Source organism: Melopsittacus undulatus, chromosome 10 (genome assembly GCF_012275295.1).
Source record: "Melopsittacus undulatus isolate bMelUnd1 chromosome 10, bMelUnd1.mat.Z, whole genome shotgun sequence".
NCBI classification, from domain to species: domain Eukaryota; kingdom Metazoa; phylum Chordata; class Aves; order Psittaciformes; family Psittaculidae; genus Melopsittacus; species Melopsittacus undulatus.
Genome location: NC_047536.1, coordinates 14,576,724 through 14,602,083, shown reverse-complemented (window position 1 = coordinate 14,602,083; position 25,360 = coordinate 14,576,724). Strand labels below are relative to the sequence as shown.

General features: G+C 50.6%; 1 protein-coding gene across 1 annotated transcript in view; it reads right to left on the bottom strand.

Annotated features, from left to right (window-relative positions):
- The window catches only part of JADE2 (jade family PHD finger 2), a 76,155-nt gene that overhangs the window by 28,194 nt on the left and 22,601 nt on the right, over window positions 1-25,360 (bottom strand). Inside the window, 1 exon segment of the mRNA XM_034066783.1 lies at window positions 8,753-8,922. Coding sequence (XP_033922674.1) covers window positions 8,753-8,922 — 170 coding nt within the window.

The window sequence follows — 25,360 nt, the reverse complement described above, 5'->3', positions numbered from 1 at the left end:
GTAAAATCTCTGTCAAGGGGGAAAGCAACCCGCAGGCGAGCTCGGCGAGCAGGCGCACCACTGCCTGCCTGCTTCTGCTCTTCCCCAGTGTTTCGCATTGGCACGGGTTCCCTTGGCTTGACACGTCTCTGCAAACATCTAGCCTGGCATTTTACATGTCTCTGTCGAGTCTGAGATACCATCTAAGACAGACAACACTGTTCCCTATCGCAGCCCTTTCAAGCGCTGGGGCTGCTGTGCCGCAACACGCTGAGGAACCTGCCGATACCTGTTTGATTCCCAAGGGGCCCTGGTGATGGGCGCGGGATCTCTGCATGGCTCCAGGCTGGCACAGGCTGCCTGGGAGCTCGGTGATGAAGCATCATGTGCTGGCATGGTGGCACAGCAAGATCCACGCATCGGAGCCAGGATGGAGCCACCAGCTTGCTCGTGGCATCGTGCCGGTTGGATGCAACATGGCAGGGAGTGGGTTATAGGTAAAGCCAGGGTGTTATGTTTGCCTTAATGGTGTCCCTCTATAAACACACCACCTAAGCTGAAGTTGCTCTATGGAGAGCCACAAGCCATGACTCTAAGCCCATTAAGAATATACTCCTCTGGGTCACTGTTTCACATCTGTGACTATGATCCCAGGCACCAGAGCATTGGCCTGGAGTTATTCCCTTTCTCACACCATTCCAGCCTCTGCTCTCCCTGCTACTCTGGAAGGCACAATTATCATTAAGGTGTTCCCAGTGCCTTTCCCCACGCACTTTCCAGAGCCACCCTGTGAGGAGCGAAAAGAGCAGGCAGAGAGCCGGCAGTTGCAGGCAGTATGAGGAAGGAAAGGGAGGGAGGTTTCCACAGGAATCATGACCCTGACCTGCCCGCAGGGCCGGGATCCTGCTGGCACCACCACTGTTCCCATTCACCTCAAGTGGAAAGAACCGGCTCCTATCCTGTCTCCGGCACTTTCCATCCACAGCGATGCGCTGCATCTCCAGCTTAACCCTGGTGAGAAACTGATCCCTAAACACACACTGGAGCACCACCAGCACCCCAGTGAGGTTTCCTCATCAGCCCACGTGCAATGTAGTTGCTATACCACTACATGGAGATATATAGATCTCTCCCCTCCCTCACACACACACGCTCTCACACTCCATTTAGATGTAATTACATCAGGAATACGTTTGCCAAGCCCCATTCAGAATACCTCGGAGCTTATTGAACTGACAATTGCACTGGATGGGGATGAAGCGATTAATCGTTTATGAAACACTAAACAATGGGGCCTGGGGGTGAAGTGCTATTTCCATTTGTGCTCCATTTATCTCCTTCTGTATCATAGAAAGTTTGTGTGATTAAACTCCATTCATAAAACTGTCATCTTTTTGGCTGCGAAAGCACTCTCGGTATCGATTGCGGACAAGCAAATAGGAAACCCCAAGGTGCACTCCACCACAACACTCCCTGCGTACTGTACAAGTGACACCAACGTTGTCCCCAGGGAAGGATAAGCCAAGACCCAGATACTGATATTGGCTACAATGAATAAACCCAGCAATGTCAATGGGGTAAGTCATGTTTGAGACCATCATCAGGACCGTGGATGCTACATGCTGACCAAAAGAGAGGTAATTTTACCTGCTTAAGGTACACCAAGCTCTTGTATGAAAAGCTGTGTTCCAAACACTGACACAGGAGTAAAAGGCTCCATGTCCCATCACCCCTTCAAAGAGGCCACCCATACCCTCTCCCCATTAACACTTCAGCATGTTAACGATGAGCTCCTTTATCCCAAAGGAGCTGGGATCGTTGGCTGGCACCAGGTCTGGGAGAACCACCAGGCCCATTCCTTTACACAACGCCGCCCTCCGTTATAATTACTCCTGTAATATCGCAATTTATGTGGCATGAAGGAGCAATATTCTTCTGCTAAATGAATTCTCAGCTACTCCTTCTCACAGAGCGAGCCGATTCACTGCACAGGGAGAAAAAAAACCAGCTGAAGAGGCACCTTTCACAAAAGGGAGACCTATTCCCAACTCAAGTGTGTGCCACTAAAATCAATTTACTGAAACAATAAATCCTTTTATGCTGGGGAGGATACCTGGAGATAAAACAGCTCAGGAACAAACGGCCATCAGGACCGCAGGCTGGTTCATCAAACTATAAGCCTTGGAGTCTACTTTTCAGTATATAGAAACAAGCAAAATTACTGGGTTTAAATAAAGGAAAGCACTTGTTAGATGATGCAGGCTTGTCTCTTAAGTCTTTGAAACACTGAGAGGGTGCTAGCTCCCTGATGGGGTGTTCAGACACAGCACAGGGACCATGGGCTCCTAAGATCTCCTTCCCAGCTCACTCAGGGTCACTTCAAACCTGCTTGCTTCAGTTTCTGCTCCTGCAAAGAGGATCCTTCCCCCTTGGAGACTGAGAGAATGAAAGCAACCCGAAGATAAAAGTCACTGGTTAGATGCTGAACCGAGTGTAGGCACTGCGGTGCACAAGGATGCTTTGGGAGTAGCATGACTTGCCTCTGAATAAGGCACACATGGGGACACCAGCTACCCCTGCCCTAGCCTGGGTGCTCCCTAGGGCAACCCAATATGTCAGGGGATGACAGCCAACCACCCCAACACCACACGAGGCCATGTGGGACTCAGCCACCTCTAACCCATCACCTGCAGGCACGCAATGCTTGGGAGATGAGTCTACATGAATCTTTTATCCATGTTATTTATAACAGACTCTTAACGTAGAGCGTGACCAACAAAGCAACCAGCGCCACGCAACCAGCGCGAGGGGAGCATCCACAGTGAAACTTCCAGAGATTTTGTTACAAACAGCCTGCTAATGCACTTAAAAGATTTACAGAAACCAATTATCACCCTTTCTGCCACCCACCGACATCAATTATTGCTCAAACTTAAGATGATGATGACAGAATATTTTAGAAGCCACTTTCTAAGCCGCTGTCTCTCCCCAGCGATGCTCGGCACTGACAGAGCTGTCCTGGAGCACTTGTGATGAAAGCCTCCTCCCTCCATCCAGCAGCAGAACTCTGAATATCATTGGGAACGACTGCAATTACTGCGAGGAATTTATGGAAATAGCAAAAACAATGACTTGACATAAAGACTGTGCTGAAAAACGGGGAGGCAAACCGTCTAAAGCGTCTCCCACTCATCTCCAACCCTGCTGATCTGTATGTTAATACATAGCCTTCATGCAATTAATATGTTAATACATACATTAATTGGAACCAGATGAGCTTTAAAGGTCCCTTCCAACCCAAACCATTCTGTGGATTAACCTACACACAACTTTCCCGCTTACCTGTTTCTGTAAGGAGTTCATCACAGAATGGTTTGTGGGTTGGAAGGGATCTTGAAGATCATCTGGTTCCAGACCCCCTGCTATGGGCAGTTAAATAAGAGATAAATGAGGTCAGTTTCCCCTTCCAGAGCCCTGTGGTGTTTTCATCTCTGCCAACAACTTTAAGGAAAAGCCACCTGAAAATATTTACGGATTTCCTTAAAGATAAGCCTAAAAGCGAATGTTACACAAAATTAGCCTGGATTACTTGAGCCTGGATTCTTCTTCCTCCATTAAAGTGGGGTACATAGCCCTGTATTAACAGCAACAACCCACCAGCAAGCACAAGCGTGGCACCTGCCTACAGGCAGCTCAGGCGAGTCCTCCTCCCATTGATACCCACAGCACTAATCCAGATCAGCAGCAATGTAATTGAGAACAGCTTCCAGCCCTAAATCTGTTCCCAAGATACTTCCATGCTCTACATCGGTACCTCTATTAAATACATCTCTTGCTTGTAATATACCACCAAGTAGTGGGGGATTTGCTGCTTCATCTATCCACGCACCAAACCAGTCTGCTGCTGAAATGATTACTTGTGCAATGAGCTTATGATCTCAGTGAAGAATAGGGATTCCAGGCTACGCGCGGATGTTTGTTGTGGGCTGCAGCACAGACATGTTATAAAACAGCTCCAAACTGGCAGGATTTCTTCAAAACAACAACAAGAAGAATCCCAAACAAACAGACCCTGAATTATTAACGAGCTAAGCTTGCTCAAGGGATGAGCAGCAAGCGGGGTGAGCTTGGGTGCAGGATACAGCGGGCAAGGTGGTGGAAAAGCCATTGCTGCGAGCGGTCCCTGATGGCTGTGGTCTGTGTAGGGGAAGACACTTGAAAAGGGGAAGGCGGGATGGTGGTTAAAGGAAACGGATCCCACTACAAAAAGGACAGACCTCCACACATCCTCCCGCCAGCCAGGGCTGGGGAGCATCCCCACAGGAAGGACAGCAGCGCCTGGATCCCCCGGGAATGGGGCTGCACCTCTGGAACCAGCACAGCACAGTGGGGAATGGCACCCAAAATCCTTAAAGTAAGAGAAGAACTTCAAATGATGGCTATTGGGGTAGCCCCATGCAGAGGACATGGTGACGGGCACCCATGGGTGGGTTGTGGCTGCGTGGGGATAAGCTCTGCCTGGGGAGTGCCAATATGCTGCATCGGGGCTCCCCAAATCCCAACAGGATGCAGTAGGATGGAGCAGCCTTGGAAAGGGACTCCCAGCCCTGGCAGGGAGGGAAGCAGCCGCTCTCCTAGGAGTGTATTTAACAGCAGCTTCTGTTCCATTGAGCACATCTTTCCCAGCGTTACTCCACTGACTTTGGTTTATTCTACATTTACTTGACCAATCTCACCTCCGCCCAGGGAGGTTTCATCTCATTAGTACACAGACGTAGCTCAAGTATGCAGTGATGAATTCCCCCCGGAGCTTCAAAAGCAATACATGTGACCTTTGCATGTTCCTGCCATAAAATACCAGGAACACCTCCAGCTCCCAAGATAGAAGCTGTGGTGGGCATATGTGAGCAGCATACACCATATGGAGTAAGTCAAAGGGAATACTTGGAAACTTCGACTCTGCCTTCAGCAAAATTGATTCCGGCAACAGTTTTAGCAATTTCTCAAGGATTTTCCCTGTGTTTAGGATCACTCCAAAAGGATCCTTCAGCCTTGGCCTCTGAAGCGTCTCTAGCCCGGCTCTTACAATAGCTTTGGATTTAGTGGAGATCACAAAATAGAGCATGAAACAGTAACATAAAAATGAAGACTTAAAGCACGGCTGCTCTGTAAAAGGGAAGGCCTGTTCTGCCTGGGGCTGGCATGTACATAAATCTGGTTCAGGGTTCCATTCAGCCTCCTTCAGACCCACTGTTTTACCATCTCATATTGCAGCAGCAGCAAATGAAACATTCAGGCACGCTTAAATATTGATTTCACCTCTAGCACACACAAGTTCTTTAAACAGTGTGTTTCTACCCAGCACTGAGGCATCTTACTGGGGGGTTAAAACTATTTAAAGCTGTTTTACACGTGAGACACTTGCTTTTCGGGGCAAATCCACCCAATTGGAAGAGGAGCCGGCAGAGTGCACAGAGCTGGAGCTATCTGGAAGTTTATCTGATCTCGGTGATAAAATTCCATCCCTGGAGTGACCTAAAAAGGACTGGAAAAGGCATGTGCGACGCGCTACGTGGATCAACGCGGCGCTAACGGCAAAGCGAGATGGATGATCTCATAGGTGTTTTCCAGCTCTCCTCCCCACCGCTCCTCAGGAGCCAGTCAGAGATCAGGCTCCTTCTTTGTCACTAAATATTTTGGGAATGACACACTGTGCCCCTGGACTGCCCAATGACAGCAGCTCAGCGGAACACCAGGAGGAATTTAAACCTCGATGTATGTCTTGAGGCTGGGAGATAACTCCGGATCTCTCTGAATGGGAGAGGCTGCAGTTCTCCACTTAAGTCACGTTAATGATCTCTGAGATTAGCAAAGCTGGCTTGGAAATCTCAGCATGTCATTAACGTCAAGGGCTTCCGGGAGAAAGCACTATTTATGGACTGCCTTCAGTCCAACTGAGGCAGGCGGCAATCTTCTGCCTTGGGTGGCGAAGGGCACCCAAATCCCAGCCTCACCGTGCCCGGCTGCATGGATTCTCCCATATGGGAAGCAGAGGGAACAGAGCCCCTGCTGCAGCACAGCCTGGGAGGTGAGCAGTGATAGATTTGCTGTAGCAGCTTCCCTCTATGAGCACCCAAACCCCATCACTTCCATGGGCAGGAAAATGCATTCCCCTACAGAAGCCCAAGCAGTGCAGGTGATGTGTCCATGGTCCCACAGCCAAGAGCACCCATCCCAGTCCCTACCTGGCAGACCCAGATCCCCGCAGTGCCACAGTTGGGATATTAATTAATGCCACATGTTTTCCCTTTCAAGTCACTGGAAAAAATGCACTATCCCTCATTCTGCTTGGGAAGTCGCAGGGGCTGGGGGATGGATACCAGAATCCTTTAGGCTGGAGCCATATCCGCAGTGGATTTCACACGCCAAACACTGGTTTTCAAAGCTCCTCTCTCCCCAGCATATTTAAGGCTCAGTCAGTAATTACAGAGCTCTTTCAGCAACAGAGACAGGCTGGAGAATCAGCTGACGGGCAGTGAGGCTCTTTGCATTACCGCTGCTGAAATCCCCTGGGTTTGTTGTTACCATCTATAGTTGGTTACAGCAGGAGGGTTCAGGGGCTTTCTCAGGGACTATGATCCCATCCAGCCTGGTGCTGTATGAACACCTAAGGACCATCCTTGAAAAAAATGACGGCTGATGAATGGCATGGAGCCTGAGAAAGAAAAATACAGCTTGCTCAGAACTGCAGAGGATCAGTGCCAAAAAGCATCGCCTGTATCCCAACACTGGGCTCAGGGTGTGCTCACCGGGATGCTGTGATGCCAGCACGCCTGCCAGGAGCAGGGATACCAGGGGCATATGGCTGCAGTGATGCTCAAGCTCCCCTCCTGAATCCAAGATGCTCCCAGGGCACTGCTGCTAGCAAGACCACTTCTTCCCCAGCACACTCAGTTTTGGCCCGATGGTGATGTGCCACTCGGGATAGCCAGCTCCTGTCTTGCATCCCTGCCCCAATGGCACCCCTCTCATCTTAACCTTCCCGTTATCCACCAGCATGGGAGCTCCACAGCTGAAAGCCATGTAGGACACTGCACTGGTAACCTAATACTTTGAAGAAATAATAAAGCAAGCCAAATTTAACCCAATGGAGCTGGAGAGGCCAAATCTCTGCCCACTGCCTTTCTAGAGACTTATGAAATACACACAAAGGGGAGTGGAGATAGAGACAACCCTTCTCTGAAGCCCAGAGACATCTCTGATGGCCACACCACTGTGGAAATGGTGAGGGAAATGCAGTAGGAGATGCAGTGAAAGCACAGTGGATTCAGAAGGATGTCCAGTGTGGTACAGGCTGGTTTCTTGATGCAGAAAGGGCAGCTCTGCAGTGTTAGGAAGGGTGGATCCTCTGCAAGGTAGCTCAGCAGGACCAAGCCACTTGGCTTTGCCCAGGAGCTCTGCCCAAGGACTGTGCTGTAGCTGCCAGTATCTCCTGGCTGTGCTAATGATGGAGCTGAGGCTGCTAATGCAGGGCCAGTTAATGAAGGCAAAGCTGACTGTGATTTGCTAGTGATACTATGGGCTCCATAAGGCTGAGATTATGAGAAATCCAATACACAGAGTATATATAATAGGTAATGAGTCAAACTTTAAGAGCAGCCTCTGTAACTTCCTCATGGTCCCAGAGCCCATGGCAACAAAACCTGGTTGTAAATCATGAACACCCTCAGAAGCACAGAGGTCTTCTGCAATCCACATCAGCCAATGTGTTGGCCAACTTCTGAGCTCCTTTATGCTCCGTGGGAGCTCACTGAACTGGATCTCCCTGCAATCCCACTGAACCTGCTCCAGTTCTCAGGCTGTGAGGCTCAGCACAACCTCCCTGTCTGCTCAAGCACTGATAACATACTTTGTCCCACCCTTGAAAGACCTTTGCAAGGGGAGTAATGCTTCATGTAGGCACGCTTCAGCCTTCACTGACCTCGCAAGGTGAGTGGTTTATTGTGCTGTTGTTCTTACCTGCGTGGCAGCAGCCACACCACAGCAAGCTTTACCTAACAAGGGATGGAAAATCCCTCCGGAGCCTTGCAGGACTACACACCCATATGTCTGTGCCAACGGATCTGCCCAGCAGACCATGCTAAGCACTAGTGCCAATGGTCAAATTCCAAGCCCAGGTACTTGCACTCAACCGAAAGGCACTAATGGATCTTAAGAATGTGCAGTGATGTAACAGCAGTGGTGCAGGCCACATTACACTGTGATGCTTCAAGACACCTGGGAAAGAAGTGATATTTTAAGTAGGAAATCCTCTTTCTTTTAACTCCCATCTGCCCAGCTTGCTACAGCTGGAGAAATGCTGGAGCAATGCTTTCACATCTGGCCAAAGGGAGAAGGGCCATGCTCAACACCTCCATCCTGACCAGCACCTCCTGGAGTATGGATGCTCAGCAGTAGGGGAGGTGATGAAGATTGTGAGTGATCTGGATCTATCAATTCTGCTACAAATTAGACCCATGCTCTACAGCCCACATTGCACCGTTCCCACCATCATCTGGTTTACCCTGTTCTTCTTGCACCACATCCCTGCGTGAATAAGAAGCACTGAGATACACTCAAGATCCAGTGCTGCAGCCATCCACATAAATCTCTTCTGGAATGCCTTAGCAAAAGATTTCTTCTTCAAGGCCTTTTGTTCCACACCATTACTCAAAAAGCCTGAATGCCCACTCTGGGATGCCCAGGCAAGGAGATAAACAACAGCAACACTCACCCATCTCCTTGAGCTCCATATTAACAAGTTCCAACCAGCAAGCATCTAGCTCATCCAGGTCATAGCGGCTCATTCCTTGCAGGTAAGTCCTCGTAGCTTCTGAAATCTCAGAGCCAGGCAGGCTGCTCGGTGAAACCTGTGAAGGTGAGCTCTCCAGCTGGGGTATGATCCTGGAGGGAAAGGAGGAGAGGTTGAGAGATACCATTTGGAAGAGCACTCCATCTCTTGCCATGGAGGATGTGACTCCAGCATCTGCAAACCCGGTTCTAAAAATGAAAGCAAGCCAACAAAATCAAGGGGGGTTTGCACACTCAATGCCTTGGATGCTGTGATGACCATAACTTGGACACAAGCGCCTTCCCATAGACTGCTGGTCTGAGCACCTATGTGATGGTTTGAGTTGGGATGTGTCAAAACAAGCTCATTTTCCAGCTCCCAGCTCCCCTCCTAAGGACCTCGGACCTGGGGGTTGCGCTTTTCCCAGTGTCCCAGAGAAAAGCAGTACAAGCAGGGGGAATGGCTCCAGCATCGCACCCGCTACCTTGGGCTGTGATCAGGAAAGGAAGGAGCAGGCTGGGAATCAGGAATTTGGTGTTCAGCCTGTGCCTCCACCAGCCTCCCTGTATTCCTCACTGCAGACAGGTGGCATAACACCAAACCCATCAGAAATAAAACCGTACCAGTGCTGCTCACAAGCTTTACCACAGCATCTCATCCATCCCAAACACCCACTGATGCTTTTAGGTACAACCCAGCCTGCACCCTGCATGGCTCCATGCTGCAGAGCAGCACCGAGCAGGCAGCTCAGCGCCGGGCTCTCTGTGGGCACACGCCTGCTCTTCATCAGTTCTCCAGTTCCCCCTCACACCATGAGAAATGAAGCCATTCTTCCACGTTGTCTGGCTCCTTTCTTCCTCCCTGCCTTGCATTCCCACCAGCCCGGTGGCAGCAGCCTCCTACATGTTTGGATTCCCAAGTCAGTAACTCAACCTACAGCTACAACCACTGGTACCAACCTCATGTTGCTGCCCCTGATGTAAGAGGGTTGTTTCTCCCCATAGGGCTCACACAGGAATACTACATCAGGGCAGAAAACCCCTGTCTGGGAGAAGTACACTGTCCTGCCTGTGAAACTGGGAAATCTGCTGTGGAAAAGCACATGCAAGAACAGGACCAGGGTTGTTTCCAATAGCGATGCTCTTGCCCGGAGCCAGTGGGCCTGGTGGCGATGGGGACCATGGTACCAACCCATCCCTGCTCCATGGCTGCACAAAGCATCCCACATCCCCAGAAGGGCAGGATGTGCCCAAGCCATGGGATAAACACTGAGACAGAGCTAAGGAAAGGGCTCCTGCTCCCCATGCTGCCATCTCAGCCACACTGCCAACACGGCTCCTTTCACCCTGTGGGCAGGATGGTGGCACACAGACACTGGGTTTGGCACGGCTGTGCCCTCTGTAAATATGAGACTCTCTGCCCAGTGGATGAACTCAAGCGCAATGTTCCATCCTAGTTACACTGGGAAACATGAGCTCAGCCAGCGCCCTCTCCTCACTGCACCCTGCCCCAAGTGCTCAAGGAGCAGAGGCACCTCTCAAGTCTCTCCAGAGCCCTCTGAGGACTGGAGGAAGCCCCAGCTCCCCCAGTGCTTCCCCTCTCTCCAGCCCAGGACCTGACTGTGGGATAGAGAAGTTATAGTTTGGTGACCAGAAGCAGTGCTGTTAAGTAAATATATCGTTAAGTACCCTAAATGGCAACTTTCCTTTCACTACAGCTACAGTTTTCCCATTCATCTACAGAAATTAACTCCTTACATGAGAAAAATTAGGTCCAATGGATACAATGGTCCAAATACTAACAGGAACAGTAACAGCCATTAACTCAAGCAATTACTGCTAATTAACTTCTTCACTATGAGGGTGGTTCTTCCCTGTGAGGGTGCTGAGGCGCTGGCACAGGGTGCCCAGAGAAGCTGTGGCTGCCCCATCCCTGGCAGTGTTCAAGGCCAGGTTGGACACAGGGGCTTGGAGCAAGCTGCTCCAGTGGAAGGTGTCCCTGCCTGTGGCAGGGGTTGGAGCTGGATGAGCTTTAAGGTCCCTTCCAATGCAAACTGATTCTGTAATCTACCAGAGCACAACAGAGACCAGATCCTGGTCCTGGGCTGCTCGGGTAAGATGCTCTCAAGCCACTCTCTGCAGACATCCACTCCCCAAAGCACCCTTTGCAGGCAGAGCACCCCCTGATTTAAAACATTCTCCAGCACCCCATGCACTTTAGTGCCACATTCACACCATGACAGGCAGCACTTTGGCAGCAACGGAGAACATCCCATGGTGGTCTGTGAGATGTGCTCTGAGTGCTCTCCATTCTCCACCACAGGGATGGGGAGAGGAGCTGCCTCATGTGCTGCAAGCTCCATGCACGGAAAGCGAACAGGCGCTGGCTGTCAGCTCTTCTGCCTTCTCTTGGCAACCCTGCGGCAACAGGCATGACACTTGCCATGCACACGTCAACAGTGCCATGCGTAATGGCATGCAAGCAGAGGACAAGCTGGAAATGAAAAGCAGCCTGTGGTGCCAGCTGACAGATCCCTGCAAAGTTGGGACATGTGTGTCCCCCATCCCCCCCCAAATACCACCCCCGGCACCAATGTCAACACAGAAACATGCTGCAAAGAAACAAACAAGCAAACTGCAACCTGCTGCAGCACATCACCCCCTTCCAAGTGGATCCTGAGGATCCAGCCCTGCTCCTGCACCAGCATCATCTGGGAAGCCCGTCGGCCCCCACAAGGCTTTATCTGCCTCCTGTCCTGATCTGTGAGTTGATGTCAGAGCATCGAGTGCTTTGTGATGTGTCTGGGGCAAAGCCATCGTGTCCATCATGTAACCAGATGATGCTCCAAGGCCTGTAAGTGCCAAGGGAAGAAATCTGTGCACAGCTTCCCTTGGGAACAGGACCCCACCTGCCTTGCCCAAGGTTGGGAAGGAAATCTGTGGCAGAGCAAGAAAAGGAACCTGGAGTTTCTCCAGACCCAGACACGTCATTTAACTGCTGTCCTCTGCAGCCACAACCATTGGAGGCACTTCCAGAGCCACCAGCGGGAGAAGCAGTAATCCCATTGCTTGGAGAAGAAAACATCAAGAAAGGGGCTCATTTTGCCTCTCTTGCCTTACCCTCCTCACCAGCAAACTGAAAATGAAGATGTACCCCAATGCCCTGAGGACAACTCCAAATTTCAGTTTGGGATCTGCAAATAACCCTGTGAAAAGACAGCGCTCACTCCCCAGATCTTAAAACGAGCTCAGTGTAATCTAGGACAGGGCTTGGGGATTCAGCAACGTCTGTATTTAATGCAGAACAGCAGTAATAACACTGAAATGAGGCATGCTCCTACTCAGGCTTCAGGAATGTCATCCAGGGAGCTCCCAACCCCTTAAGATATAGAGGAGTCACAGTACAATGTGAACTGGTCCAAGAAGGACTGAATATCTCTTTCCCGCAAGCCCAGGTCCAGCTTTGCAACAGGCCCATGGTGGGTCAGCACTGTGGTCTTACAGGAGAAAGCTCAAAGCTGTTGAGAAAAAACCCTAATCCTCTGACTGCAATGAATATTCCTGTTGGAAAGAGCCATAAGCCTTCCTTAAGCCGCGTTACACAAGCTGCTTGCTGAACAACCGGCTGCAGCAGGTGATGGGGTGACACAGGCCAGCCAGGGATGCTCAGGAGAAAGGAGCTGCTAATTTTAGCCTGGTATAGAAGTGCAAAGATTCCTGCTCTGTGTTCCTACCAAAGGAGCAGCCTGAGCAGGTCGTGTGCTGTATTGACAGGCACTGAAGTGCACTTAAGTCTGGTAAGGATGCGGATGGTGACTGGAGGAATCCCTTTGGGTTATCTATAGTGCGGGACAGATGATACCACATGCCAAGAGCCGAGGCGCTGTGTTCCTAGTGCTGCTGGTGTGCAGGTTACAGCAGCCACCCCAGGTCAGGTCAGGTCACATCCCATGTGTGTGTGCAGCCTCTGCCTTCTCATTGCAGCTATCTCGTGGAAAAGGATTTTTGCTGAACCTGATGCTCAGACATGGGAGATAAATGAATCCCCCTGATCGCACAGCCACCTGAATGCTACCAAACCCCCCAAAACCTGGATGTGTGCTTAGACTCGCAGGTACTGGCTTTGTAGACACCCTGGTGATGCAGAGATCACAAGGAGCTTCACTGAGGATAACAGCACCACCGGCAAAAGAACTCCGTGTCCAGCTTTTCCTGACACTGCTCCATTAAACGGAGTCTGCTTTGGTTGAACAGGAACTGGAATTTCCAGAGCGACTCTGCTCCTCTGCTGCTGAAGATCAAGTTAATTAACATACAAAGATTCAGGAAGAATCCCAAGATACAAAACTCTTACACTACTTTGCTACTGACATGGATTTCATGACTTTAGCATAGCACCGGTGGGAGATGGGATTCCAGAACCAGGCCTGCACCTCCATAGGGATAGGACTGCCTTTTGTTGGGACACTTTGCACTGCTGGGTGGCTTTGAGCTGTGACTCGAGTGGCTGTGTGCCCAACAGCACCTTGGAAATAACTGCAGAAATGGGTTTTATACAGTAAACAGCATGTATAACCTATATAGAGAGACCTGCTGGAAGCCTGCTCCAGATCAACCCCTGACTCATCTGCACCACTCAGTTAAAACACAAGATTTTTATGGCTCTTGCAAACCATACCAAAGGCTGTTCCTGCCCCTATGAGCATCCCTCCCATTCCAGCAGGTGCAGGAGGCAGCCAGATCCTGGGGCTCACATGGGACACTCCAAGCCTCTGGGAAGACCAAGGATGCAATGCCTGGAGATGCACAGCCTCTCACTCCTGTATTCAGATTAGTGCGTAGAATCATGTTCCTAAAGAGCAACCCATTCCTCCCTGATCCATGAGAACACACCGCATATAAATGTTCTGATATAAAGATCAATGACTGCAGAGACAGTCGCCTTGGGCTAGGAGGAACACTGGCAGGAAGAGGTTCTATGATTTAATACAAGAGAGCAATCCTCTGGAAAAAACCCATGCCCTGATTATAGCAACACAGAGAACAGCCCATGCTGTGCACCTCTCCTCATCTACAGCAACAGCAAGGGAAGAACTGGAGCCCAAAAGCTGTAAACTTTGTGCTGCCCACACACTGCAGTGGAGACACAGCTATAAAAAGGGAACAAACCACAGAGACCACTGTAACCAGCAACTGCTGCTGGGCCCCGAGAGCTGGGACTGGCAGGGATGTCAGCAGGGCTTCACTTACACACAGGAATGGGGCTCTATCAGCTTTGGTATGTTCCATATAAATGGTGATGGTGACACACGAGCATCCCTGCAGCCAGGGACCCTGTGCAGGGCACAACCAACCCAACCAAACCAGGTGTGCAGGAAAAGCAAGAAAATGCTCCCAAAAGCCCCAAATCACCTCTCTTCACCTAAATTAGAGCAAAAGAATCCAAGGTAGCAAGCAGTGTGTTATGAAGAACACAGACAAGCCAAGACCCTGAGCTTTTATGAAGGCTCTGTGATGGGTAAGGGTTGTTAAGAGAAAGTACTGTACACAGCCCTGGGCTGGGGATGGAAAGCATTGTGAAGCTGAGATGATCTATATCCCAACAGGGAATGTTTCAAATACACCAAACTGGGCAGGTGGCAGAGGATGAACAATGCCAAAGCAGGAAATGAATAAACAGCATGGCCTGTCATGAATACACATAGCTGGAATACAGGATTACACAAGGATTTCCTTCATCTCAAAATACACCTTAAAGAACTCACAAAGAAACCTCTTGACTGGACCCTGGTGAGCTTGGTTGCCCTCCTTAAGCCAGAGCACTCCATCATGCTGGCTTCCCATGAGCACCTCCCTGCCAACCCAGCAACCTGGGATAAGGGTGATGTGTGCCCTCCATGTGCAATACACTTCAGGGATGACCCATTCTCCAAGCAGGGCTCTGATGGTGGGACCACACATGTGCCCATTGCAACTACTGGTGTTTGCTGGTGATGTGCCACCACTGAGATGCTGTGACTCTCCCTCCATCATCACAGCAAAGCATCACCAAGGAAAAGCCTCCACCAGGCGCCAAACCATCTGCAGAAGCTCAATTACACTGGAGGAGCATTTACTCCTTTATTTATCCAGCCAGAGACACAGCATTAAAACCCATCAAACCCTGTATCAATCAAGGGCTTATTTAAACGAAGGGTTGAAAATTGGGAGCAACCTCAAAAGCACAACAAACCTGGGGCCATTAGTGTGAAAGTGAGTCTCAAGGGCACTTGAGGAAAAGGAGTAAGTGGACCCCAACACTCTTGAGGATCACATGTATCCCTGGAGAACATTACCCAGTAATAAAATATACGCAGCAAATTCCCATGGTTAATCATCTCTGTAAACTGAACGCTTCACTTGGCTGAAGGGAGAAGGCAATTTTTCCTATATGCTCCCTTTTCATACGCTAGATAGAAATAATTAATCCAGTTTCTCTGCTGAAAAGACTTCATTTTGTTACAACGAAGGCTTTAGTCAATCATCTTTTCTTTACTTACATCCCCGTCTAAATTAGTCTTGTCCAGCATCCATAAATAAATCAGCTTAGGAAAGTCAGTGGAAAGAGAACTCTGCCAGCAACCTTCAGTGGATGCTGATCCTGTTCTCATCAGCAGCTCTGCTCGTGGGGGGAGTTCTCCTGCAGCACATGACAACTTTCAAAAGGCAGTTTAAAGGGATGCTTCTCATCCTCTGGTTATTAATATCTAGCAGGGCATTTGGAGCAGAGACCCAACCTTCTTAGGAACTTAAGCTAATAGATTTTATAGATGCTATAGCTTGCCCATAGGAGAGCAGTGACATAAAGGCAGAGGATGGGGTGAACGGTCACAGCAACAAACCCCTTTCTTCTAACAGGAGCATCAACAGATTTAAAGCTCTGTTTTCAGCTGGCACTGCTGGGACCACTCTGTGCAGCAAAGTAAGAATGTGCAGTATTTCCTCACTAGCTGCTGGAGCCAAAACCCCTCAAGATTTGGCAACAGCCTCTGCAAACCCACAAACATGCATACATACATAACAGAGCGGGCACAGGGCTCAGCCCAGGAGTCAAAGGTGGGAAGAGGAACCTGCAGCGGCTGTCTGGCCTGGTGGCCCAGTCTGCCACCCCACTCTGTGCCATGCATGGGCTATCCTTGTGAAAGGGGCTGTAAAAAGCACATTTCTAGCAAAAGAAGCTGATGGCGGTAACATATCATTGATCCTTCCTGTGCACATCCATGCTCGAGCAAGCAGCCCAGGGTAACCACGCCGTTCATCACCACCACTGCTGATGGGTGTGATGGATGACTGGGCTGGCACTACCCTCTAATATGCCCTAAACCTTCAGTAAACTGCTTGTCCCACACACACACAGAGGTGATAAACACTTGGTTCAGCTCTGAAGCTCTCATTTGGCTTCTTGCTGCTGTTTTGGGAGAACAAAGCAGCTGCATTTGGCCCTGGAAGGATCCACCAAGCTCTGTAACAGGAGCATCCATGCCCAAAAAGCATCCCCTGACTGCGCAGACATCATTGGCCAATGCTCAGCCCCGCAAAGGTCCCTTTGTGTTACCCAAGTGGCACTGGGGATGCTCAGGAAGGGGTTAACACTGTTTGCAGCAGTGTCCTGCCCTCTGGGTACCAGCAGCCAGTGAGTGTGGCTCGGGGTGACGTAATGCCTGGGTGGCTGCTTGCACGCTGCACACCCCATCCCTCCTGCACTGGAGATGTGTCAGGGACCCCGGGATACATCAGGGACCTCGGGATACGCGGAGGACCCTGGGATGCATCAGGGATCCCAGTGTTCTCTGCCAGGCAGGGATCAGCACAGGACAGCACATCTCAACACCAACCATCCCTTTAGCTGTTGATTTTCCCAGCTAAACACTGGACACTCAGCACTCTCCAGTGAACATCAGAAATGATCATTACCAGCTTTTAAACCGCTCCCAAATGATCAGGATGCGCAGCTCCACAGGGCACATCCTGCAGTTGCCAGCACTGTGCCTGCTTCTTGGCTGGGAAACTCCTTCTGGCTCCGGGATCAGGGTTCAGGATCTCACTGTTTGGGATGGGAAATCTCCCTGTGACAACCCCATTCCTGGGCAGGATGGTCAGGCTGGGGGTGGGTGGCCCCTGATGTGCAGCTTAAGATGTATACAGGCAGGTTCTGGAAGTTTTACTGGAATGAAGCTCAAGCTCCAAATTGCAATTAACAGGTGCAATAAGAGAAATGCTGTTTTCTCCTCTCCATCTAAAACCTCCTCCAGTAACAGCCTGTAACCAGAGTGGGTCCTTCCAGGCCTCTGGAATAATGTAATCCTCTAAGGAGAAAGTGATTCACTCTCCTTTGATGTGATAAAAAAGAGGAAAACAAGTGAACAGGAGGCACTAAACAGCCATCTTGTGAAATCCAGCTTGTCCAATTTTCCTTCTGAGCTGTTTATCACCACATAAAAAGCCTGATTCTGGGCAAACTAGACCAAGACCAGAGTGTTGATGTCCCTGTCTTTCTCATGTTTACATTCCAGCCCAAATCTCACTGAGATTTAGCTCAACAATTTAAATCTCAGCTCTGATTCAGTGCCCAGAAAACCACTGTGATGCAGACCAGAGAAGGGACTTGGCAAGGAAGCATCCAGGTGCAGCTGGGAAGCTGCAGAGCAGCATCCACCTTCCCAAGGTAGAGGAGAGGACGGGCACTGTTTCATAGCAGGCTTCATGTGTACAGCTGCTGGGCAGCAGCAAACCACGGCTGCATGGGCAGGCAGCAATGGGCAGGCAGTGGTTTGCTGGTGGGCTGCTTGGAACAACAGAACACAGATGTGCTTCTGGTTGATAGAAGGAAGCAGCATCTGGGCTGAGAGCAAAATACACACAAATCCTGATGTGGTGCAAGGATCTTCTCCCTATTCCTTTACCCCTTTTCTCCCTGTGCTCTAACAGTGGCATTGTCCCTGCTGGTGTTAAGGGGCTGGAACCGGATGATCTTTAAGGTCCTTTCCAACTTAAATCATTCTAGGATTCTATGATCAAAAGCAGCAGGAGTGGACTCTGACCCACTGCTGGAAGGAGGCACAGCATTGTGCTGCTGTCCTGGCTCCAAAGCCCAGCAAAACACACGGCCACTGACCCCAGAGGATGCTCAGGCAACATCTGCTCCCCATGGGCAAACAGGACAGAGCCAGCGCCGGCACCCATGGGTGCTGCTCTCCTCCTTCTCCCATAGCACCACTACGCAGTGACCCCTCAGGCACCCATGTCACCCTCCAACCTTCTCCAATCCCAGCCAGCCGGCTGCTAGCATTCTACTCATTTCCATTTAAACAATATGTATCTTGGAATGGCTGCTAGGGAAGCCAGGGACACTTGAGTATATGTTTTCTGGATATAAAAAGACAAAAAACGTTGCTTCTTTATGTAACCTAAGCCAAGCTACTAACGTTAAAGCATCTGGAATTAATTATCTCAGCCAGATAATGTTTCCACAATTATTCCAGTAACACAAACAGCTCTGCTTGTGTTTGCATCCCACTCCGGGGACCAGAGACAGAGGCTGCGGGTGATGGCAGCACCTGCCATGGGCCGAGCAGGGGCTGTGGCCATGAGCCACAGCACATCAGGAGCCAGCCAAATCCCCCCACCCCCCGACTCTGCTGCTAATGGAGTTGAGCATGGGAAAGCTCAAGATCCAGAGCAGGGCAGCAGGATGACTGCTGCTGTGACCACCGCACATGTCTCCTTACAGCAATCCAGCCCAAGGAAAGCAAAGCTTTGAGGAATTTGGAAAGGCAGCATCCAGCCATTTCTTTAAGGCGTTCTGAATCACTGCACTAAGGCTGAACCCTGAGACACACGAGAACAGCTCCGACGCTGAGTCACTGGGAACAGCACACAGCCCATCCCACACCAGGAGGGACCCGTCTGCCTCTTGCACTATCCACGCACTGCTCTGCAGCTACGCTTGTTTTGGGGCGCTTTACACATCCTCGAGAGCACTGAGAACAAAACCTTCTCCACCTCACCAAGGGCGTGGGACATCTCCAGCAATGCTTCACCTAAATCCAACAGGATTATCCACAGCACCAAGAAGGGAGCAGCTATTCCTGCTGCCCGGCTGTCCTGCTCCTCCCATCACTCTGAAGAGCACTTAAAAGTAATAGCTTCTTGTATTGTTCAATGGGGACACAAGGTACGCTAAATCACTAGCAGGTGATTTAATTACTGCTGCTGTTGCAAGCAGTAGTGATCAAATCTGCCAGGGTTTGCCCAGCTAAACACTAAATCCATGGTTGTGGATGGAGAGCGGAGGTGATGGAGCGAGATACGGAGGCTCCCAAGGCTGTACCAAACCAGAGCTCCTTCTAAGAGCTGTAAACCTCATTACAGAGCAGTGAGAAATCAAACCTGCCCATTCTATACATTTACTGCTGAAATACACTTGACTTTCTGTGTGCTTGATCCAGTATAAACCACAGGCATCCACTGGGAGGATTAGCAAACATTCAAACTAAAAGTCCAAGTGGCTCAGCACTAGGTAAGACCAGGCTGGATTAACACGTTTCCTGCAGCAAATAAAGGTGAGGACCCGCTGAAAGCCCACACCAGAACTTGTCAAGCAGATTGTAAACCAGAAATGATTACGAGTAACAGAGTAAATCACACTCCTTTGCAAAGTACATCCAGGCACCAGGCACAGACTAACAGCCCTTTACAGCACCAATACCACCTTTTGTACTGCCCAGACCCTCTGAGCCACTGAACTGCTGCTGACACAGAGGTGATTCATCCCATCCTCAATCAGTTATCTAAAAGACCAGCCTTTCAGCACCTAAAGGGAAATCTGGAGAGGGACATTTTAGAATGCCAGGTAATGACAGGACAAAGGGGAAAGGCTTTAAACTGAAAATGGGGAGACTGAAATGAGCTCTTAGGCAGAAGCTCTTCCCTGTGAGGGTGCTGAGGCGCTGGCACAGGGTGCCCAGAGAAGCTGTGGCTGCCCCATCCCTGGAAGTGTTCAAGGCCAGGTTGGACACAGGGGCTTGGAGCAAGCTGCTCCAGTGGAAGGGGTCCCTGCCTGTGGCAGTGGTTGGAGCTGGATGGGCTTTAAGGTCCCTTCAACACAAACCATTCTGATTCTATGACAATTCACCCTGCCAACAGCCTATCCCTCCCTGCTGCTCGCAGGGACAAGGGCTGCCTCAGCAGATCCGAGTGAAAACCTCCCATTCCCAGCAGCACAGCTGCAGAGGGAACTCACTGATGTCACATCAATGGGGTTTTTTTGCTGTCCTGGATCAGTGCCACTGGACATCCTGTTCTCACCATGGCCGAGCATCACCATGGGGGTACCCAGGAGCACAGGGAGTGTGCCAGCAGCAAGCCTTCCTCCCTCCATGCTTCCATGTCCCAGGGCTTGCGATCTACACATTTACCTATAGAGCAGTTGGGATTGTTACTTCTTTTGGTCTGAGCAGAGCCTCACATCTTGAAAGGGAAGAAAGGGAAGCGTACGTGGATTTCGGAAGCATACCCGAACCCAGGCATATTTAAGGGCGGAATGGGGATAACTGACCCAAGATATAGCCCTTTGTATAAGCACCAGCGTGCCATCTGCAAGCTCCAAACTCACACATTTTTCATGATGAGCTGAAGGAAAAAAAAAAAGGTTAAAAAAAAAAGATCATGTTAAAAAAAACCCAGCAGCTCTGTTCCAAAAGATCCACAAACTGCAGCAGAATCCTGCCTGCCCCTTCTGCAGCGAAGCCCAAGGGAAGCTGCTGATGAGTCAACAGCCAGCCTGCATCACCGACCGAGCAGAGGAAGTCCAATCCCAACACTCGAGAACAAAGTGTGCTGGTTCATAGAGTACATGCTGAGAACGCAGCCTCGGGAAGCCCTCCCTGGGCTGGAAGCCGCGCTGCCGCAGGGATACAGCCTGGACATCATCCAGGGCTCCCGCTGCACACCAGGGAAGAGGGAGAGGTGAAGGCCAGGCATGGCTGGGACATTCGCATCGTGCCACCCCGCTGCTGTCCAGCCTGGCCACAGCTCCTCGGTGCTACCAAGCTCCCCACTGCAACACATTCTGCTCTCAGCTTTATTTTCTCCCTTTGATGGCATCATTCCCTCCCTGTTCTGGATGCAGCATCCACCCTCAATGGGATGAGCCACAGTGTTCACTCACCAGGGGCAGAAGGGAAGAAGGGCAGGGATGTGCCCAGCCCTACACATGCTACTGGTGCACCAGTTACTTCTCCCCACCCCAGTACACTGATCTCCAGCACTGCACCCCACAAGTGGACCCACTCCTCTTGCTCCCTTTCAAGTGATACTGGTATTGCACAACCACGACACAAACATCCCTGCCAACAACTCTGCACCCTCCCAAAGAGCTGCTGGACCTCTTGGAGATGTTGGGGCCACTCTGGAGTCCACTCCAGAACACAGCCTAAGATGAACACTGGGCAGGTCCACATTGCAACCCAGCCTCACCACCACCACACCAGCTTCACACACAGGGCAGCAAGGAGCTGCTTTACCTGTGTGTGTGGTCATTGAAGGAGGAGGACCAGAGGGTACCAGGCCAGGGCAGTGACACAAACACCGTGCCGACGTGGCAGACGGCGTTTGCGCTGGTGCCACCGCCATCGCCGAGCTGGTACTCGCAGAGGTTGTGCCTTCCTGTTGCCACAGCACTTTCTGTTTTCTGTTAAAACAGGGCCACAGCGACGATGCAAGTATAGATCTGCAACGCCAAGAATATCTGGGAAGCCTGCCAGCAAGAAGCAGCCTTCCTGCTCGTCCTCCCGCTGTGTGCAAATTCACAGGAAACAGAATCTACAGCACATACTAATGTGGCTTAATGTGAGATCCAAGAGCCACCTCTAGATCCTGCCTGCAGCCCCACCAGCCTGAGGAAGGAGCCACGTGCCAAAAACGTTAAATCATTAAATAAAGGAGGAATTAAAGCCTGTACAGGTGCATAAAATCCACCACAGGTACCACTGCTTTATGGAGTAATGCTCTGCTGTGCAAGTTGAATGCAGCATTATGCATGGTGCAGGTATTGGTACCTGTAGGTATGGATGCGCCCAGGTCAGGTCCCTGCACACCCACTCTGCAAAGAAGGCTTCACAGCTTCCTATAAGCACCCATGGCGAACCAGCAAGGTTCACTTTCCTCTTGAGTGTATCACGGTGTGGCTCAGGGAAGACAAAGCTCATCTAAAGCTTCTTTTTCCCTTTTATAACAGGAGTGGTACCCACAGCCCTGATGCTCCCAAACTGTTGTCACAACTGTTCCCATTACCTTGCCACGCTTAATCTTTACACTCTAGTTGTGCTGAGATGGTGCAACAACACATCCAGCACCCAGCTGTGCCCTGCACCAGGCTGGGACCTCAAACCTGGCTCTACCATTGACCCATGGTGGAAACCTCCATGCCTCAGTTTACCCAATCGTGAAACAATTCACATGAGGCTTGTAAGGCTCGTCTCTGGTTCTGGAAAACCATTGGTATGGGCTCTAGCAGAGGTGGGATGTCGTGTCATCACTGGGATGTAGAATCCTCACTGAGATGCAGCATCATCACTGGGATGTAGCATCATCATCATCACCTGCATCCCAGGGAGGGTGATGTACAGGAGATGCACAGGCAGAGGATGCCATCCTGCTGCTCCCTGCCTCTACACAGAGAGAAACTCGCCTCAACTCCTCATTCCCCTGCTCTCATCTGACTGCAAAAGGTTTTTTTCACTACACTGGAGCCTTGCAAGCTCTGGGCAATTCTCAGACCTGTTACTACACAAAATAAAACCCTTTTCAGCAGCGATGAGCCAGAAACAATTGTGGAGAGGAAGCAGCTGATCTCCTGCGCTGCCTGATCAACCATGGCCATCCGCAGCATCCGTGCCTCCCGGGACACGGAGCCAAGAGATGCTGCACCTCTTCCCCCACTGCCTTCCTCACAACTGCACTGCGATTTGTGCTAACCTAGAAAGGACCCTCGGGTTTAAGGTGGCTCTTGGTGGAGGCATTTGGAGATGATGTTTTCTGGGGAAAGCATTCCTTAAACTGCAGCTCTTCCCTCCTGCCTCACCCCCAGCTCGTGACATTTTAGAGCTCCAGCAAAAGAAAATGCTTCAGAAAAATCTCATTTTCAGCTTTGGAGGCACAAAACCCAGAGGCAGGGTGCGGGTACCAAGCGCTCAGGTGGGAGATGGGAAGAGCAGCAGCAGCAGCTGCTTACGAGGCACCTTTAGGAGGGTGAGATCCATCTCTGGAGTGGGAAAAGACTCTCACATCCTCCATGGCAAAAGCTGCTCGCTGCCAATCACCCAGCCCAGGAGCCAGTCCCCTGGGGTCAGGATGATGGGCTCAGTGTGATGCTGCAGGCAGTGCTTGCTGGCTCTCCAGCTCCCAGAGGCTCTTGTGGCTTCTCCCTGCCTGCTTCCCTCTAGGAATTTAACATGGAAATGGCTGTCAGGAGTGACAACATGAGGAGTGGATCGCCAGGGGGATCCATTCCCTCTTCCCACAAAGGGTCACATCCTTGTGTTACACCTTTGGGATGGGGAGAAGCATAATGCTGCCCTGACAGCAAGGAAGGGGCTCCACATTTCCCAGTGTGCGATGTTTTTCAGCCAAGAAAGGAATTAGGATTGCCCACATCCAACACAGGGAGGATCCATTGGGTTTATGTGACATATTTTGAGCAGGGAAAAAGGAAAGTTTGGAAGCAAAGTGGGGAAACGGGTGCAGAAGCGTGGGGCAGTGAAAGCAGCAGCTCAGGTGGGACCAGTGAGGTACCTGCTCACTGCTGCTGGGATGGAGACAGGGGCAAATGAAAGCAATTAAACCAGGGAGGTAAATGGAGCTGTAAGGTCTTTTCAGGCTGCTCTCTTCAGGCAGATGAAATATAGTCATCTCCTGTGAAAGAACACTTGACATTTCTCCAAAGGAGGGCAAGCTGCAAGAGAGAGCTGTCTAACACTGGAGATAGATACAAAAGAGATTGCAGTCTTCATCTGTCCTTGGCAGTCCAAATGCTGCTCTCTCCATCCCCAACTCACATGGGCCACCCAAGTGGAAGAACACCGAGGGCAGGAATACTATGGGAGAGAGAACTGCTCACGCATCTCTTCTGATGTGCATGTGGAGAGATGCTGTCCTGCTTGAAACAAATCTGGCACTGCTTATCCCCCTGGGATGTGCATCATGGCACAAAGCAGGTGGAACCATTAACACTGCTGCAAAATGAGATCTTCATTCCACTCACATTACACTAGTGAAGGTGGAATATCCCAAGCAGGCTTCGGACTAAGGACAAAGCCCGTCAGGCCATGCTCCCTGTTTTGCCAGCCAAGAGACGGTTCAGGCATATGGGACATGGTGCAGGACAGGCATATGGAGCATCAAGTGAGGAAAGACTTCCAAGGAAGTGAAGGCTGTGGGTTAAGCAGCATTATCCCACAGCAGCCTGGGATGAGCAGCCTGGGATGACTGAGGAACATCACAACCCAGAGGGGCTGCAGAAATCCACCTGAGTGATGGAGGATCTCTGGACGTCACAATTCAGAAGAGCAGAAGATGATACTCAATACCTGCCTACCCGAATAAAACTCAGGGAAAACCACTGAAACACTCAACCTATACGAATGCACACAGAAAGTAACGGGATAAGAACCATCTGACATGGGACAGGACCTCTGCGGTGGGTGGTTAAGAGAGGAGCAGATGGGATCCATCTTCACTTAGCAAGGCTTCAACACTACCTATCAGGAGCTGCTCCCGGTGGCCGTGGGCTGTGCTGACACCTCTTGCAGGGCCAGGCTTCCTCACACAGACATGGGTGCTCTTGCTCAGTCTGCTGAGTATGACTTCAAGGGAAGTCACAAACTCTTTGGAGAGCAAGGCTTGAACTCAAACAGGCGTTGAGCAAGAGCTGGAAGCATCACAAGAGGCAATTCATCAAGGATTATGGCACAGTGCTGAGCCTGAGAACAATCCAATGAGCAAAATAACCCAAAGTACTAGGGAATCCTTCAGAGCATGACCTGGTGGTGGAAGTGAAACCCAAGCTCAACGTGAGTGTGCAGCACCAGGCGGGGTTGGGGTGTCTGATGTCCCCTCTGAAGCCTGTGGGCACGTCCTTGTGGTGACGTGAGTGAGACCAGGGGAAGCCTGGAAGATGATGACACAACTCTGGAAAAAACAGCCTTAGATGGAAGCTTAAAATAAATGGATCTGCTTAGTTTAGAGAGGACAGAGAGGAGACATGACAGCAGCCCAAAAACATGTGAAAGATACTGGGAAAGGGCTGGTGCTAGAACAGGACAGCAGGATGGGGATGCAGGAGGGATGACCTGCACCAGCATCGCTTTAGGAGCACCCCTGTGTGGGAATGTGCAGCAGTGGGAAAGCTTCCCCAGGATCTCCAAAACCAAGGGCTTGGGGAAAAGCAGAGGAGCACATCCACAGCCTGCCCTGAACCCAGGCTCCGAGGTCTGAGATGAAGAAGGCACCCGAT